The sequence below is a fragment of the Lagopus muta genome, chromosome Z, assembly GCF_023343835.1.
Source record: "Lagopus muta isolate bLagMut1 chromosome Z, bLagMut1 primary, whole genome shotgun sequence".
NCBI classification, from domain to species: Eukaryota; Metazoa; Chordata; class Aves; order Galliformes; family Phasianidae; genus Lagopus; species Lagopus muta.
This window is the reverse complement of record NC_064472.1, coordinates 40905206-40921852: the sequence shown is the minus strand read 5'-3', so window position 1 is coordinate 40921852 and position 16647 is coordinate 40905206. Positions and strand designations below refer to the sequence as shown.

The 16647-nt window shown below is 41.4% G+C and overlaps 1 protein-coding gene across 2 annotated transcripts in view; it reads left to right on the top strand.

Moving 5' to 3' along the window:
* Positions 1 to 16647, top strand: part of GOLM1 (golgi membrane protein 1) — a 46019-nt gene that overhangs the window by 15966 nt on the left and 13406 nt on the right. For both annotated transcript variants that reach the window (XM_048931530.1, XM_048931529.1), the window contains exons 2-6: positions 3651 to 3716; positions 3830 to 3951; positions 4524 to 4703; positions 15379 to 15433; positions 16545 to 16647. In XM_048931530.1, coding sequence (XP_048787487.1) covers positions 3853 to 3951; positions 4524 to 4703; positions 15379 to 15433; positions 16545 to 16647 — 437 coding nt within the window. In that variant the 5' untranslated portion in view covers positions 3651 to 3716; positions 3830 to 3852. The remainder of the gene's footprint in view (positions 1 to 3650; positions 3717 to 3829; positions 3952 to 4523; positions 4704 to 15378; positions 15434 to 16544) is intronic.

Here is a 16647-nt window from a genome sequence, read left to right as displayed (position 1 = left end):
TCTACATACACATTGGGAAAGGAAGTCCTGAGGTCCAGACTGGGCTTCGAGCAGTGTTGTTTATTGAGAATGATGAGCATGCAGTTGCAGAACCTGTTGGCCAAGAGCTGCGCCCCTTCCTGGGGAGTGTGTAATGTGATAATTTGGACAAACAGCGACTCAGGGCCTCTCAAGGCTTCATATCTGAGGCCCTGTGGGCAGGAGATGGCTTTCCAGGTGAGATGGTGGCATGTGGCCTTACCTACTCTGACTTGTTATGGCTATCCCGAAGGTTGTGTCTCTGTTGGCAGTCCTTTGTGAGGCTTCTGGGTCCTAGCTGCTCAGGGGGGGGATCTGCTCTAGCTGGCAGTACAGCAGCACAAGAAACGGGAAGCATTAGCTGGCTCAAGCATCCACCACCTCCCTCATGGAGCACTGCTGGGTGGGCATCAGAGGGCTGGAATGTTCAGGGGTCAGGAGTTCTGTGTCCTACCAAACGTAGAACATGATGCATGTGGCAGAGCATCTCATTCCACAGCTGTAGTAAACATGCATGAGAGATGGGTTCCTTCATTTTCAGTGAAATCACATTCTTACACATAAAATCAGAAACATATTTTCTTTTTGACTTAATAGCTGTGCCAAGCTAGATATTTCCTGGAGGACAGCATGCACAAATACATTTCCATATCAATGTATTCCCTAAGCTGATTTGCATCTTTCCTTCAGGATGCGGGTCTCCCCAGGAGAAAGCCATACAGTTTCTCTTTTTAAACTTCAGTGGGAGGAAATGCCACTATTGCAGCTGGGGTTGTGTCATGGTTTTATGATTTTTGGTTATCAGTATTCCACACCATAACGTCATGTAATGCATTGGGGGGTTTGACTTCTGATGCTCGAGTTCCGAATGTTTGTCCGACGGAGAAGAACTACATTTCCCCAGGAGGCTGTGCGGTCAGCGAGGAGATACAACTCTGTGCAAGGTCACCTGATTCCTTCTTCTTCGCCTGCTTCGCCATCTGTGCGTTGCTGTCTGCGCTTTGCCGTCTCTTTTTCTTCATTCACTCAACTGGACTGCACTTCTCACCTCAGCATTGTGGTGAGGTCTGTCTACCATTCAGACACATTCTCTCTCTCTCATTGTATTTTACTAGTACTATATTTAGTAAATCATTTGTTCCACCTCAGATTATTGCCGTTGTTTTCAATTATTTTGGGGTCCCCTATTTCCCTTTTCCAGAGGCGTGGATCCGCAGATCCCTCCGCCCCGCTGGTCATGGAACCGGGCCAGACCAGCCCATAAAGCATTGACAGGTTGTGCACTGGATCAGATTGGGTGGATGGAAGGTGCTCCTGTGTGACCTGTCCCTTCATTCCTTCTCCTTCCTCTCTTTCTGTTGACTATAAGACATATTCCCAATTAACATAAATCAGCTAAGAGCAAGCCACACTGGATATTTTAGAGGGGAAAATTTGTGGAAATCAAGTGAGGAGTACTTCAGTGAAATCAGTGCTTGCTCACCCACTTGTTTCTAGCAGGGACAGCTCAGGCAGCATGACATTGGGGTATCCACAGTACTGTGGTGCTGTGCTCCAGACAAGACAGTCACGTGTGTTTGTGCAGCTGCTTTACCTCCATGACTTTCTGGGCTAACCAGCAAACCCAGTAGTTAACTTTCCAGCAAGTCTCTGAAGCTGATGAAATGGAAGCTTTCTGTTGGTTGGATGTTGGGTAGATGCTTTTCAGCAGAGGTTCAGGTTGGATATTTACGAAAAGAATTATTCTCAGAAAGAGTGGTGAGCCACTGGAACAGGCTGGAGTCACTGTCTCTGGATATATTTGAGAACCATGTGAATGAGCACTGAGGTACATACTCAGTGGCATGGTGGTGATAAGTTGACGATTGAACTAGATAATGCCAGAGGTCTTTTCCCACTGTTATGATTCTGTGTACTTCTTACTTCCAGGAGGAAAACAGCATGGAAAGCAGCACTTGAAATGATGCGCTGTGATCTTGCAATTTACATTTAGTAACTTTTCTATGTTTTCCAAGTACACCAGCTAGTACCAGTGAAGAACAGGATACAAATGACTTCAGACAGATTTTGTTAAACAGTTTTTGAAATGGAATTTTTATTTTGGTAAGCACGAGTAAATAAATCATCTTGTCCTTTGCTGGCATGGTTGTCTCTGTTTCATAGAATCACAGACTCAACAGAATGGCTTGGGTTAGAAGGGACCTTAAAGATCATCTAGCTCCAACCCCCTACCAGCCACTAAATCTGATATTTGATTTTGATTTTGTCTCTGGAGTTCTACGGTTTTATATTTGCAGGGAATCTGCTCTTAAATCTCAGGTATTCCTGTTTGTTTAGCACAGCAGGAAGGCAATCTGCACAGCAGCACATGCATTTCCATAATCTGTACCTTTGTGCTGGAAACATCTATGTGTCTGTATGTGTGCGATGGAGGTGGTGAGGCCATGCTACTGAGGGAGAGTGACAAGGGGTTGTGTTTGACACTAAGTCTGGAAGGAGTGTTCCAAAGTGGGCTTTATTCTGGGTGCACATGTGCATGAAATTAATGTGTGCTGTTGAAGGACTTAAGCCATGGGCATAGAATAATACCAGCATCTCTGTTTCTTCCTAGCAGCTGGAATCATCATCTTCCCTGTGATCACAGCATGTCCCCGTGCAAAACCCTCTGAGGGTTGCTCCCATTTGTTCACTTATAAATACATTACAACCTCTGAATTGCATCCACAGGGAAAACTAAGTTGTTGTATTTAAGGGTGTGCACCTTGAGAGAATGCACAATGTGTTAGTAGTAAATGAACCCATTTCACCTTGAATTAGTGTCTTGCACTTCACTGGTGTTTGCTGTTTGATTTCATTACTATTTTTGCTGGTTTTTGTCTGCAGTAGTGCCAAAAGGAAAAAAAAACAAAAACAGTGGATCTCAGTTTGCAAGAGAGCAGTCTGTATTGCCAACTGTGCCCAAAGTTTCTGGTGGAGTTGGACAATTCCTTGAGCTAAGTGCTGTTGCGCTCATTAAGACCGGATTTTATCAACTCATAAAACTCATAGGATGTTTATGGCCTATTGTAAACAGAATTGCAGTTGCTCTTTGCCCTCACATTGTGTTAAAATGGGTTGCTTCACAGAGTGAAACAAGGCTCAGTGGCAGCTGACACCTTCGATGTTGCTCACTTGCTAAACCTCACAGATTAAGGCATGTTATTTATATTTGGTCAAGAGCAGTGGAAAGCTGAAGATCAAAAGAAATAGCACTTCATATAATTTCCCATTGAAATTAACAGTGTTTGCGTATTTATTTATTTAGGTTACCCTTAAGGTATTCATGTGCTTACTTACCTATTAACTAACTAGCCTTGAACCAATGCATTAGGTTCACATCCCCAGTTGAAAGCAAGGTGTAAATTACTAATGTTCATTACTAAGTGGTATGACAAGGAATCTGTCCTCTTACTTCTAGACTAGTGCCGTTAATTAGCTTGCTGTATGGAATGTATGATAGCAGGATGGCTGGTCTATTCTATTTGTTTTTGGTTTTCATTGTATTGTTAGGAATATTTGAGATTTTCTTGCAAAGTTGATGTGGGGCTTTCTGTAACAGCTAACATTATGATATGGCTTTTTTCTTTTTCCAGGTGGAAATACCTGCCCTCCTTGCCTAGTGGAGTCCAGCTGAGAGCTGTTGTGTTACTGCAGTGAAGGTCTGATTGTGTTCATACAGTAATCTAAGTGGGGGATGCAATATAACGCACATAATTTAATTTGCAGTTTCCATTCCTTTGGTTTTGCTTTTTTGCTGTTTTTGACATGATAGAGCTTGGGAACAGCTGCTGAGAAATGAAGTCTCCACCTCTTCTCGTGGCCTCACTCCTGGCATGCATCATTGTTTTGGGTTTCAATTACTGGATTGCAAGCTCTCGCAGTTTGGATCTACAGGTAATGTTACTATTGCTCTACATGTGGTCATGCACATCTGCAGTTGGCAAAGGTAATTCACAATAAATAGGGTGCTTGTGCTAGATGTGATGAGCTTGCTTTGGCTTGCTTTAGGGATTTTCACAAATACTACAGGGAAGTAGGGAGTTCAAGGGGACCCAAAGCCCAAAGACCTGAGTATGGTACCTCAAACGTATGTAGACATTCAGCTGCTTTCTTCTACTTCAGTTTTTTTTCTCAGAGTATGTTGAACTTGAAGTCGATTTTAAATCTGAACGAGTCTTTGTAATTTGCTCATCTTCCTAAATTATTTTTCCATATTGCCATTTCAGTGACTGCTGTTGCTCAGTATAAAGAAAGATTGACCCATTTCAGTATATGCTGGATGAGTAACATGCACTTTCCCACTAGGGGCTAGCTTGTTCAGATACAGTTTCTAAAAACTTGAATTTGTATTTCTTAGAAATTGTTCCTAAGAAGGTGTTCAAGTTCCATGGAATAATTACTATTTTGTAGCTCTTTTGTTTTGTTATTATTTTGTTTCTCTTTGCCTTTTGCTATTGCTTCCTCAGAGTCGGATCATGGAGCTGGAAGGCAAGGTCCGCAGGGCAGCAGCAGAGAGAGGTGCCGTGGAACTCAAGAAGAATGAATTCCAGGGAGAGCTGCAGAAGCAGCGAGAGCAAATTGATAAAATACAGTCCTTGCATAGCTTCCAGATGGAAAATGCCAACAGAGCACATTGGGAAGAGAAGGTAGGAACTCTTCTAGCTACACTATTCCATGAGATTGTGGTTAACCATTATACTTTGCCACAGAGTAAGGTTGCTCCAGCTAATGAGGGTTGCAGTTAGTGTTTGTGTGACAAAATATTTGATGTATAAGTTATCACTGAATGCAGCTTATAGCCCTCAAAGCGGTAAAAGATTTGCTCAGGTGTTTGAAATGGAGAAAAACTTTAATATAAATGTGTTAGGGGGAGGGAAAGAAAGAAACAGAAGTAAGCTGAAATCTGCATTTTTCTTACTGCACTGCATGAGGTTTTAATTGTGAAATATTAGAAGCTAGTAGTGATAGTACTTCTGAATACCTTTGCCTCCTATTGTTAGAGCTACCTTGGTTTGACCTTTGGCTTTCTTTCCTGTACACTGACATTTTAAAACTTCAGGAAGAGAAGAAGCTGCACTGATAGATATGATTGTATTCCTTTCCCAAGTAGTTATAAATGATTCATGTTTATTTCTAAATGCGTTGTAAATTTTGTGGCCTCCAAATCTTCTGCCTCCAAAACTCAGTAAAGTGAGAGACGTTTGATTAAAAAAAAATAAAAAAAGCAAGTTATAGTTTCGTTGCTTATATTTTAATGTGTATAGGTGTTAAAAAGATACCCTGGGATATTCAGATTACATTCAAGTGAAGAGAATCATAGAATTGTTTGTGTTGGAAGGCACCTTTAAAGAACATTTGTTCCAGCTCTCCTGCAATGAACAGGGACATTGACAGCTAGATCAGGTTGCTCAGAGCCTGATGCAGCCTGACCTTGAATGTCTCCAAGGAAGGGACATCTACCCCCTCTCTGGGCAGTCCCCAGTCACGGGGAACTTTACTTGACTGCCCTGATTTCTCCAGTATGACGGAGAGTGACTTGCCAGTTAAGTCAGCCAGTTCCTCAGTGCCTTGGGTAGTACCTCATCACGTCACAGAATCACAGAATTGTAAGGGTTGAAAGGGACCCCTGTAGATCACCAAGTCCTTGGAACATGCTAAAGGAGGCTCCCTACAGTACATTACACAGGAAAGTGTCTAGATAAGTTTTGAATATCTCTAGAGAAGGAGGCTCTGCAACTTCTCTGGGCACCCTATTCCAGTGCTGTCACCCTTCTAGTAAAGAAGTTTTTCATCATGTTTGTAGGCAATTTCTTATATACTTCTTTGTCCTCACTGCCACTTGTTCTGTCACTGAGCACTGTTTATAAGAGCCTGGCCCCATCCACTTGATTCCATTATAGGATCCCCCCTCTGTCTTCTCCAGGCTGAACATCCTGAGGTCTCTCACGCTCTCCTCATAAGGGAGATGCTCCAGGCCCCTCATCATCTTTGTGGCCCATCTCTGGTCTCTAGGAGATCCCTGTCTTTCTTGAACTGGGGAGCCTAGAACTGGACTTAGTACTCCAGATGTGGCCTCACTAGGGACGAATAAGGGGAAAGGATCACCTCCCTCGACCTGCTGGCTACAGTATTCTTTATGCATCCCAGGATACCATGGCCTTCTTGGTCACAAGAGCACACTCTTGGCTCATAGTCAACCTGTTGTTTACCAAGACACCCAGGCCCTTCTCTGCAGATCTCCTTCCAGTAGGTCATCCCCTAAACTGTACTGATGTGTGCAGTTGTTCCTCCCCAGGTGTAGGACACTGTACTTGCTCCTGTTGAACCTCACACGGCTCCTCTCTGCCCAGCTTTCCAGTCTGTCCAGCCAGGTCTCATGAATGGCAGCACAGCCATCTGATGTGTCAACCACCTGTCCCGACTTTGTATCATCAGCAGACTTGTTTAAGGTGCATTCTCTCCCTTCATCCATGTCACTGATGAAGATCTTGAAAAAGACCGGACCCAGCACTGACCCCTGGAGAACACTGCTAGCTTCAGACCACCAACAGGACTTTGTGCCACTGATCACAACCCTCTAAGCTTTGCCAGTTGATCAATTCTCAGTCTACCTCACTGTCTACTCACCTGTCCCACACTTCCTGAGCTTACCTATGAGGCTGTTACGGGAGTCAGTGTCAAAAGCCTTGATTTTTGCTCAAGGTACACAGCATCCACTGCTCTCTTCTCACCTACCCAGCCGATTGTGAATAGAAGACCACCAGATCAGTGATTTCCCCGTGGAGAACCCACACTGTCTACTCTTGATAAACCTCCTTCTCTTCAATTGCTTGGAGATGACATCCAGAATAAGTTGTTCCATCACTTTCCTAGTGACAGATGTGAGGTGGACTGGCCTGTAGTTTCCCAGTTCCTCCTCCTTGCCCTTTTTGAAGATTGGAGTGACATTGGCTTTCCTCCAGTAGTCAGGCACCTCTCCTATTTTCCACATCCTTTTGAAGATGATTGAGAGTGGCTTGGCAATTACTTCTACCTGCTGACTCAACACTCATGGCTGTATCCCATGGGGACCCTTGGGTTTGTGCGTATTGAGTTTGTCTAGACAATCTCTGACCAGATCCTTCTCAACCAAAGGGAAGTCTTCCTTTTCCCAGACTCTCCGTCTTCCTCATTCAGCAGTGGGCCCACGTTTTCCATCATCTTCATTTTCCTATTGAGATACAGAAGTGTTGTCCTTGGCCTCCTTCACCAGATTCAATTCCTAGTAGGCCTCAGCTTTTTTCATTGCTTTCCTACATGCCATGACAATGTTCCTGTATTTCTCCCAAATGGGCAGACCCCTTTTCCACATCTCATAGACTTTCTCTTCCATTTGATTTGTTTCTTGAGCTTCTTGCTCATCCATGCAGGTCTTCTGCTGCATTTGCCTGATCTCTTACTCTTAGGGATGCACTGATCTTGGGCTTGGAAGAAGTGGTGCATGGACTTGTGGATGTTAAGATTCCTCATGTGATTTCTAAGAGAGTCTTCTCCTTTGATGGAATAGACTTCTTTCACCCAGGCTCTGTCTTCAGATTTGGAGATGTGGGAGATATGAGAGAACTGATGACTGGTGAAAACTGATGCAAAAAAATTGTTGAGTCTCAGCTTTATTCATGTCTGACATCACTAGATCTCTTGATTTGTGTAGCAAGGATGGTACGTTTTCTTTGTTTCTTTTTTCTAACCATAGTTCCTTTTTTCCCATTTGTCAGCAGTTCAGTTCAGCTATTCATTGATGTTCCTAATCCCATCTATGCATGCTCAGACAGCATTCCTAAATTGTTCCCAAGATGTGAATCAGTCCTTGCTTCCACTGCTTATGCATTTCCTTCTTTCTCTTCAGTTCAGCCATAACTGAATATACAGTCAAGATGGTCTCTTGTCTTCTGTGCCTGATTTCTTACACTTGAGATCAAGAGCTCTTGTGCTTGAAGAAAAACATCCTTGAGGAGCTGCCAACACTTTCCTGCTCCAGTGACACAGAAGGCTGTTTCCCAAGGGTTTGCATTCACAAGCTCCTGAAACAGGAGAAAGTTTGCTTTTCCAAAGGTCTTCACTTTGCTCCCAGCCTATATGCTTTGCGATCGTGAATGCCAGGAGGGGTTCAGGTTGGATATTAGGAAACATTTCTTCACTGAGAGAGTGGTTGGGCACTGGCTGCTCGGGAAGGTGATTGAGACACCATCCCTTAAGGTGTTGAAGAAGCTTTGAGATGTTGTACTAAAGGGTGTGGTTTAGTCGGGAAGTGGTGGTGGTAGGTAGATGGTTGAACTAGGACTAGGTCTTTTCCAAACTAGATGATTCTATGATTCTGTGATTTTTATCTTGATCCTCCAATAATGAGACTATCTGTGTTGGTGAGCAACGGGCCCAGTGAAGCTCCTCCACTGGTTGCAGTATCTACCACTTGGATTAAGAAAATTGTCCTTTAAGTCAGCTTGATGCTTGCTGAGCTTCTTCTCCAGCAGATGTCAAGGTAGTTGATATCCCTGATCAGAATAGGGCCTGTGATCGTGTGTTTTCTGTAGCTGAGGAAAGAGCAATTCGTTGATGTTCTCCTCCTGATTAGATGGCATGTAGTTAACACTGACATGAGGTTTCCTTTGTTGTCTTGGCCTCTAACTCTCACCCATAAGTTCTCAACCTGCCTATTATCATTTTTCAAAGACAGTTGTACACATTCAATCCTTTGTTTTACACAGAGCACAACTTCAGTCTCGTCATTTCCCTGTCTGCTTAATCATTTCTCAATATTCAAACCTGTGGTCGCTTCTCCCTTCTAGTGGCAGGCATTGTTACTGTATGTTCTGGGTATTGTTTGTTTTTACCGTCCTCTTTGCAATTACCACTGTTTGCATCTCAGAGTCTAATTTGTGGTTCAGGAGTGCTTGGTAAAACCCTTCATTCTGTTCTATCATGTTTTTGCATTCCACATGCGTCCTGCAATTAGCAGAGAACATTTATGAGGGGGAAAAAAAAAATTCAAAAGGCAAATGCATTTTTTGCTTCTTTTTCACTAGTAGAATTTCCTTTACCAAGGTAAAAGAATTTCTGTATGTCTACCTACATACTGAAAATTCCATTGATAGCATGATGGGCAAATATCAAGAGCTAGTGAGAAGAACTCAACCAAGAGTCCTAAGAAAGCTCCATGGATGGAAAAGTGCTTTCTTTTGCCAAGAGCAGTGTGCACTTTTTCCTTTGAATTACCATGGTACTAGTCAGTTGCAACTGCCACCACACAATCATTTTTTCTTGTGGTAGAGTTGCTTTTTTTCCTTTGAGTTTAAAGGAATTATTGTTTATCAAGTCTTGCATTTTTTCCTATAAAAGTCATAGGAAATATTAAAAAAAAATCAATCTTGTTATGTGACATAGGATGAATATGTTATTTTGGGGAAGGTTTAGAGAAACTTATGAAAAAATCTTGCCTTTAGTGTCTCTTAGAACTTCTGCGTGAAAGAGTCATTACAGAGATGAGAAAGACTAATTAGTGTATTCACACCTAGAACAGGAAGTGTCTGTACACTCACTTATCAAAGCAATTGTGAAGCCATGCGGCATAATATTGTTATAGCAGGGCTGAATGGTCAGCTAAAAGTTGCAGAATGGCTTAGAAAACAGCAGTGGGTGGAGGAGCTGCTCCTCAGGCTGCAAACATATGACATCTGCATTACCTGATTACTTGACGTCAGTGATGGTTACAATCAATAGGGCAGACTGGAGAAGCACCTGCCCTCTGCCCCATAAGATTTTTTTCTGGCTCCAAATGTTCCTGGGCCAGAAATAGTTCCTGCTGGAAAACACTGTGCCTTATGGTGCCTTTATGTTCCTTTGGCAGCTGCTGTTGAAAGACAGGATGTTGGACAAGGTGGGGCTGGGACTAGCATAGCTGATCTTAACCTCTTAAGTGCATTCTCTTCCGTCATCCTAAAATGCAGGTGGTCAGTAATGGAATAGTCAATGAAGTTTGCTGTTGGAAGCCCAGGAGCTGATGCTGTAGGAAACATAGGTATAAGTGGTGCAATGGACTAATTTCCTCTTCTGTTCCATGTGACTGGAGAAGAACAAGTCTCGGGAGGCTGAAGGCTGGAACGAGCATGCGAGTCTGTGCACTTGCTCTTGTTGTGACATGTGAACAGACATCCCACACAGTTGTTTGCTGCCCAGATCTGCAATTTAAGAGTAGGGAGAGCTGTTTTACTGGAAAACTCTATTTGTAAAAATTATGCCATAAGCAAGTTGGCATGGCATCTTTTACTCTAAATTACAAGTGCTCCTGATACAGCTGTGGTGGTGGAGGAGGAGACCGTAGTTTTCCTCACTAAGGACCTTAATCTGAACATGCTCTCCAGGGTCAGAGATTGTACGACAGTGGGATGTGAATACAGCAAAAAGCTGTTTCTGAGCTTTTTTAGTGTTTGTATTTAAGTATTTATGTGCTAATGTCTGTGTTCTGAATTCACATGTATGTACATGAATGTGTATGCATACACAAACACATATTCTTGGTTTTTGGCTCAATGGATTTCAGTGGAATCTGGGATACCTGGGAGGCAGATAGTGAATGCAACGTTTCTGCTTATACAAAATTCATTTCTTTAGCTGAACTTTATATTTTTCCTTTCTGGAGATTAGCAGGGAATGTTTACCCAGTCCAGGAGGAATGAATGCAAATCTAAACCCTGAGTGTCTCAGCTCTCTTTCCAAGTTAACACAACTGTCTAAATGTAACTAAACAGATCTTTACATGACAAGCAGGATTTTGCTTAATTTTCACTGTTGTCCTTAAATAAGAAAAATGAAAAGGCTGTTAGCTGATTTGTAGAAGTGATTGGTTTGTGTCAGAAAGCTTCCTCTTTACTGGGGTAAAGTTATAGAGCCTCTGGATATAGAAGAGTAGTACTTAGCAAAAGTAACTCTTAAATTAGATTTGAGACCCGTCTTAATTTTACTTTATCTCTGATCACTGCATCTTATTACTTTGATTATAATATGGATAAGGATATGGTCATAATACTGATCATATGATAATTATGCCGCTAATTTAGTTTTGTACTAAACTAATATACCAGTAATATACATTCCAGGTTAAAGTAATTCTCAGAGACAATGTGACTATCACTAGTTACATCTGCCTTCTTTTCTAGTTCAGTTGCCTCTGTTCTACTTTATGAGCAAGGGTACAGAAGGAAGAAGATTCTCGGAGTGTGAAATATCCCATGGTCTCACCATCCATTGAGGCAGTGAAATCCTGGCTAATTGCTCTCAGAATTGTAGAACTGTAGAATCATTCAGGTTGGAAAACACCTTTGAGACCATCTAGTCCAACCACCAACCCATCACTACCATGCCCACTAACCATGCCCTCCAGTGCCACATCCACTCGGTTCTTGGATGCCTCAGGGATGGTGACTCCACCACCTCCCTGGACAGGCTATTCCAATGCTTCACTACTCCTTCGGAGAAGAAATCATGTTTCTCTCATGTCTGAGTATGTATAAAACACTTCTGTCAGCAGGCTTCTTTTAAAAAATCTGTTTGAATTATTGAGGATTTAGCCAGTGGCTTCTGGAAGTCCATACAGAAGTAGACTGAAGAGATCGAGAGGCCTGACAAGAACTCTCAGTAACAGCAGACAAAAAGTCAGGAGTGCAGAGGGGCTGTTTCTAATCCATAAGCAATTTCCAAATCAGAACAATATCCTTCACGGTTGTTATTCAGAACTCGTGGCTTCTGGGTTGCGCACACCCACAATAGTTTTTTGAAGAGTGGAGCAGCAAAACAATGCTTGTAATCTGTTTCATGTTTAATTCTTAGAACGTGCTTTTGCAGTTTGGATTTCTGTAATTCTTCCCAAGTGCACGTCTTGCTTTTTTGTTTGCTGAAAGAGAAGTGCCTGGCACTGTTGCTTGATGTCCTTTAACGCTGTTCACAGCTGTTCTCATCGCTCCCCCGAGAAGGATCTCATCTTCCAGCTCAGCCTTCTGAGACAAAACACCTGCTGGCATGCGGAGTGCAGGCTCTGCTCAGAAGGAGTGGCAGTGGCCAGAGGAAGAGAGAAAAAAGCCTGCAGTGGAAATAAGGAGCTGCTTATGTGTGCTTGTTTTAAAGCAGTGTTGCACCCAACAGCTCTGAATACTAGTTTACACTACCAGGTGTTGGGGTTCTAATTAAACATAGCAGTGTTTACAGAAGTCCTGTAGCTTCAAAAGGAGTGTTGTCTCCAATCTGCCTGCTGCTGCCCCACAACTGCAAACATCATTTCTTCTTCAGATTTTCAGCTGCTTTTCCTGCTGAGAATGTAAGGAAGAAAAAATCTAATTTCTTGATGGAATTAATTTCAGTAGGAAATTTTTAAATGAAGAATATCTGCTCCGTTCAAGCTCAAGATTTTTTTCAGGTTTCTTCAACTGAGGTGCTTCTACTGAAGTATTTATGAGCATTTTGCACAGGGACCAGCCTAAAAGAGAAATATTTTCATAAGGAATCATTTTTATGAAATCTTTTTCTTTTTTCCTTACATACTGATATGTGCTTAGCCACAAATCTGATGCCTTGGAATGAAAAAGGCTCTTTGTGGCTGGTTGAAATAGTTCCCACTATTTCAAAAATTATTCCAAAGTGATGAAAAAGGAGACTAGAAAGACACAAGAATTGGAGATATTTAATGCCAAGAATGTGGTGGTAGAGAATGTGTCTTTGCAGAAACAGAGAAAGACATTTTTATGTATCATTAAGACATGAACAAGCCCTCGTTTGGGCTACTGGCTTGGAAGTGTGCTTGATAAACTGCTCCTTGTGTCTGCCATAGGGACGCAGATCAGTTTGCATTGGTCATGATATAGCTGCCCATCTTCTCCCTGCTTATTACAAGTACTGGTTTTATGAGTTTCTGCATGTGCAAGCCTCACCCTCCAGCTTGCTGTGTTCCCAGCACTTTGTTTGGGAGGCTGGGCAGCTGAAATCTGCTTCTGTCTCAGAGCTTCGATTAGTGATACTGCTGCTTGCTTTTTTCTCCTCTTGAGAGCTGTGCCTTATGAGTGCCAAACCCCTTTCCGCTGCTTTTAGCTCTGAAACAAATGTTTATTCATGTCAGCTGCTTTGCTGTGCTATTTCTTTTTCTGTTGCAGTCTCTGGTAAGTAGATACGCTATTCTTGGTTAGTGTTGGAAAACAGATACATCAGTGTGCTGGGTCTGGCTGGTTTTATGGTGGTATCAAAAGCCATAGACAGCCATGCTGAAGGAGCTGGGCTAGTAGCCCCCCCAAGAGAGTGATTAAGGAGACTGTTGTGTAAGACACTGGTCTAAGTATGTGTTTTAGTGCACGTATGTAGCTCAGGATATGTGTTCAAAATACGTGTGCTTTGGGATGATTTATCTCAATGCCACCATGCAGGTATTTCTGTTTGTGTTCTTTTTAAACATACGCTTTTTAACGTTTGTGCATCTAAAGTGGAATACGACTTAACGTAGATATTCTTTGGTATACGATACGTATCTATGGCAGTTTTCATTAAAATATTTTCTGTCCAGGTGGAGCAAGGTCTTTTTTTATCACTGCTGATAGCTGTGTGGCTTTTGGTTTGGTTTCTGAAGATCTGCTGTCCGTAACAGTGACCCCAATCAGGAGGCTGACTGTTCCTGCCTCATAGTGACAATGATTTCTGTGCAAGGTGTATTGCAAGCACAACAATCTGGCTCTATTTACAGAGTTACTCCCGTGCTCTCACATATTGTTTTGATATGGTGAGATACTGAATTCACCAAAACTGAATAATCACTGTCAGGGATTATAGGTATTGTTGTTGCTGAATGGGATTTAAAATGTAAATTTCCTCTTAGGTCTGAATCTCAGTGTGTGTTTGCTGACTGCTTCCTTGCAGTTTGAAAAATGTGATAAAATAATACCCGCCTAATTCCCAGATATGAGGCAAAGATTAGTTAATGTTTGCCTGGCAGGAGGAAGAATTAAAAGCCTGAAGCTATTGATACAGTTAGGTAGGGAGCTGGCATTTGGAACACTGCCCTGTAAATTACTGAGCACAATATCCTGCTCACGTTAGACAGGTGGCTGGACTTCTTGTGATTCCTTCCTGGATTCTTACCCTCAAATTTAGAGAGATAGATGTGGCACTGCCAATTGGAAGTTTCATTCAATTTTGTCCACGTGGTCCAAAAGATTAAGATCTATAATTTTTTATGCTTTATATTTTAAGGAGAATTTTCCATGCCTAAGGTGCTGAACACCCAGCACTTGTGTGCTTCACAGTCAAAATGAAATAAATGGTTCTAGTGCTGGGGGCATTCACTAAAGAACAGTAAACAAACAAACAAACGTAAATATGTGTGAATGTAAAATGGCTGTAGCAAACTACAGTACTTGTTCTTCTATTCCGTTGACAGCTTCTGGTAATAGCCATGGTTGACTAACCCCAGTAAGGGAAATCTTGATGACGATGATCATGGAGCAGTCTCATTAGGCTGAGCAGGCAATAGCAGCACATTTCCATTGAAACATAAACCTCCTTTCTGCAATTAAGCAGTGAAAACAGATCCAGAACCTTTTTTACCTTGTCCTTTGAGAACTGAGAAGGAGAGGAGTTGATTGATCCTAAGTGTGTTGCTTTCCACGTTGTTTCTCTTTGTTTCTTTTCAATGAAGGATCAAGACCTTTCCTCTTGATATTTCACAACAGTGTTCATGGACTGATGGCTTGTATGGAATGCTGTAGGAATATTTCTTTTATTGAGTTGAAAAAGACTGCCTCTTTGTTAAGACATGAACGACCACTTCTTTGGGTTGGAACTTTTTAAAAGGTTCACAAAAGACAAATTTACCCCTCTGCTCCGTGTATGCTTGGATTAATTGAACACTTCCCTTTTAATCAACTGGTACTTATTAGTGTTAGTCTCCAAAAAAATAGGTGTTTTTCTTCAAGGGGTAAATACAATGAATCTGACCATAACTATTACCATGAGATTAAACCAGGATAAAGCAGCAAGCAATTTTAGTAGCGGGCTCTTTACATTCCTCCTGCTTTTGTTTAAAGGTAGTAATATCTTTGTACACTCAGAAATCTGAATTAAAATAACTCTTCGTTGGTTTTAATAATAAGTCTCTAGAACAGTGAATAAAGTTTTTGTTTTCATCTGTAACCCAGCACTTATCAAGTTAAAAATCCTATTACTAGTGGTTCGATTGGTGTTATTTATAACAGTAATGGTAACTCAGGGCCTTTGCAGTTAAAACATTGTTTTCTGTTTTGCTCCTTACAGGCAGTGCTGATGAATAACATCACAACAAATGAACGATTGATCCAGAGTCTACAAGGTAGAACATAATACCTCCCTGAATCGCTCTTTTTTTTCCCTTTCTTTCTTTTCTTTTTTAATATGCTGTTTTTAAGACTTGGGCTATTCCAGTGTCTTCTGAAAATGCTGCCTTTCTCCAAGCTGTGGGGAATGTGCAGGAGCTGCTGTGATTTCAGTTCTGCATTTACACAGTTCTGGTTCAGTGAACTGTCAGTCTGCATATGCCTCAGTACCAGAGGGATTTGTCTGTATAGTTCTTGCTGTAGACTCCTGATCCTTATCTGCTAATGATATAAAAACAATGCAAAATAGAACTAGCTTATTAATGTATTGTTAAAATGCTTTTGATTGTACTTTTTATCACATATGCTTGCATTCCTCCCTGAGGTGTTTTGGTCATGTATTTTAGCATCAAGATAATTAGCAAACTTGTATTAAACAAAAAAACGTAGTCTAATTCATTTCAATTCATGTTGGTGTTCCAGAAGTGTTCTTAACAATGTATGCCCCAGTATTCTGAGGAAGAAATCTTAAGTTCTATAAACAAGCAAATATATTGTCAGTTCTTCTGATGTCTTCATAGAAAGCTTTCTGTCAGGAGGCATTTATAATGATGAAGCATGATAATGATGCTTCAGATATTAAAAAAAACCAGAGAATTCCAAATCATAGGTTCCTTAAGAATGTAACAGTAAACTCTGTGTTACTCAGGAAAGAATTGTAAACACATCTTCTGGTAGCTAATCAATATGAATGCTATTTCATACCACGTTCTGATAAATCTCTCTCTCTCCTATACCTGATGGCTTCTGGGGCTGATACCTAGTAGACAAAGATTTTATAAACAAGCTAGAATATTCCTTGTAAAGAAAAGGAGATTAAAAATCTACATTATGCAGCTTTTGTTATTCCATTCAGCCGAGAGGATATTTGGTCTTACTGAATCCTGTGCATCTTTCATTTGTCAATGTAGAAATTGTCAGTGCATCTGCATGCAAAATGTAATGAACGTGAGAAATGGATAGAGCTAGTGTGCTTATAGCAAGGTTTGCCATCTGATATATGTGTTGTAATATCTAGCTAAATATATGTGTACATTTTAATATATATTTTAATTTTATTATGATCAGAGCACTTGAAAGAGTTACAGACAGAGTATGGAAAGCTGCAGCTGGATGTTTACCGATTTCAGAAAAACCAGACTAACCTTCAGAGAAAATTCTCATATGACCT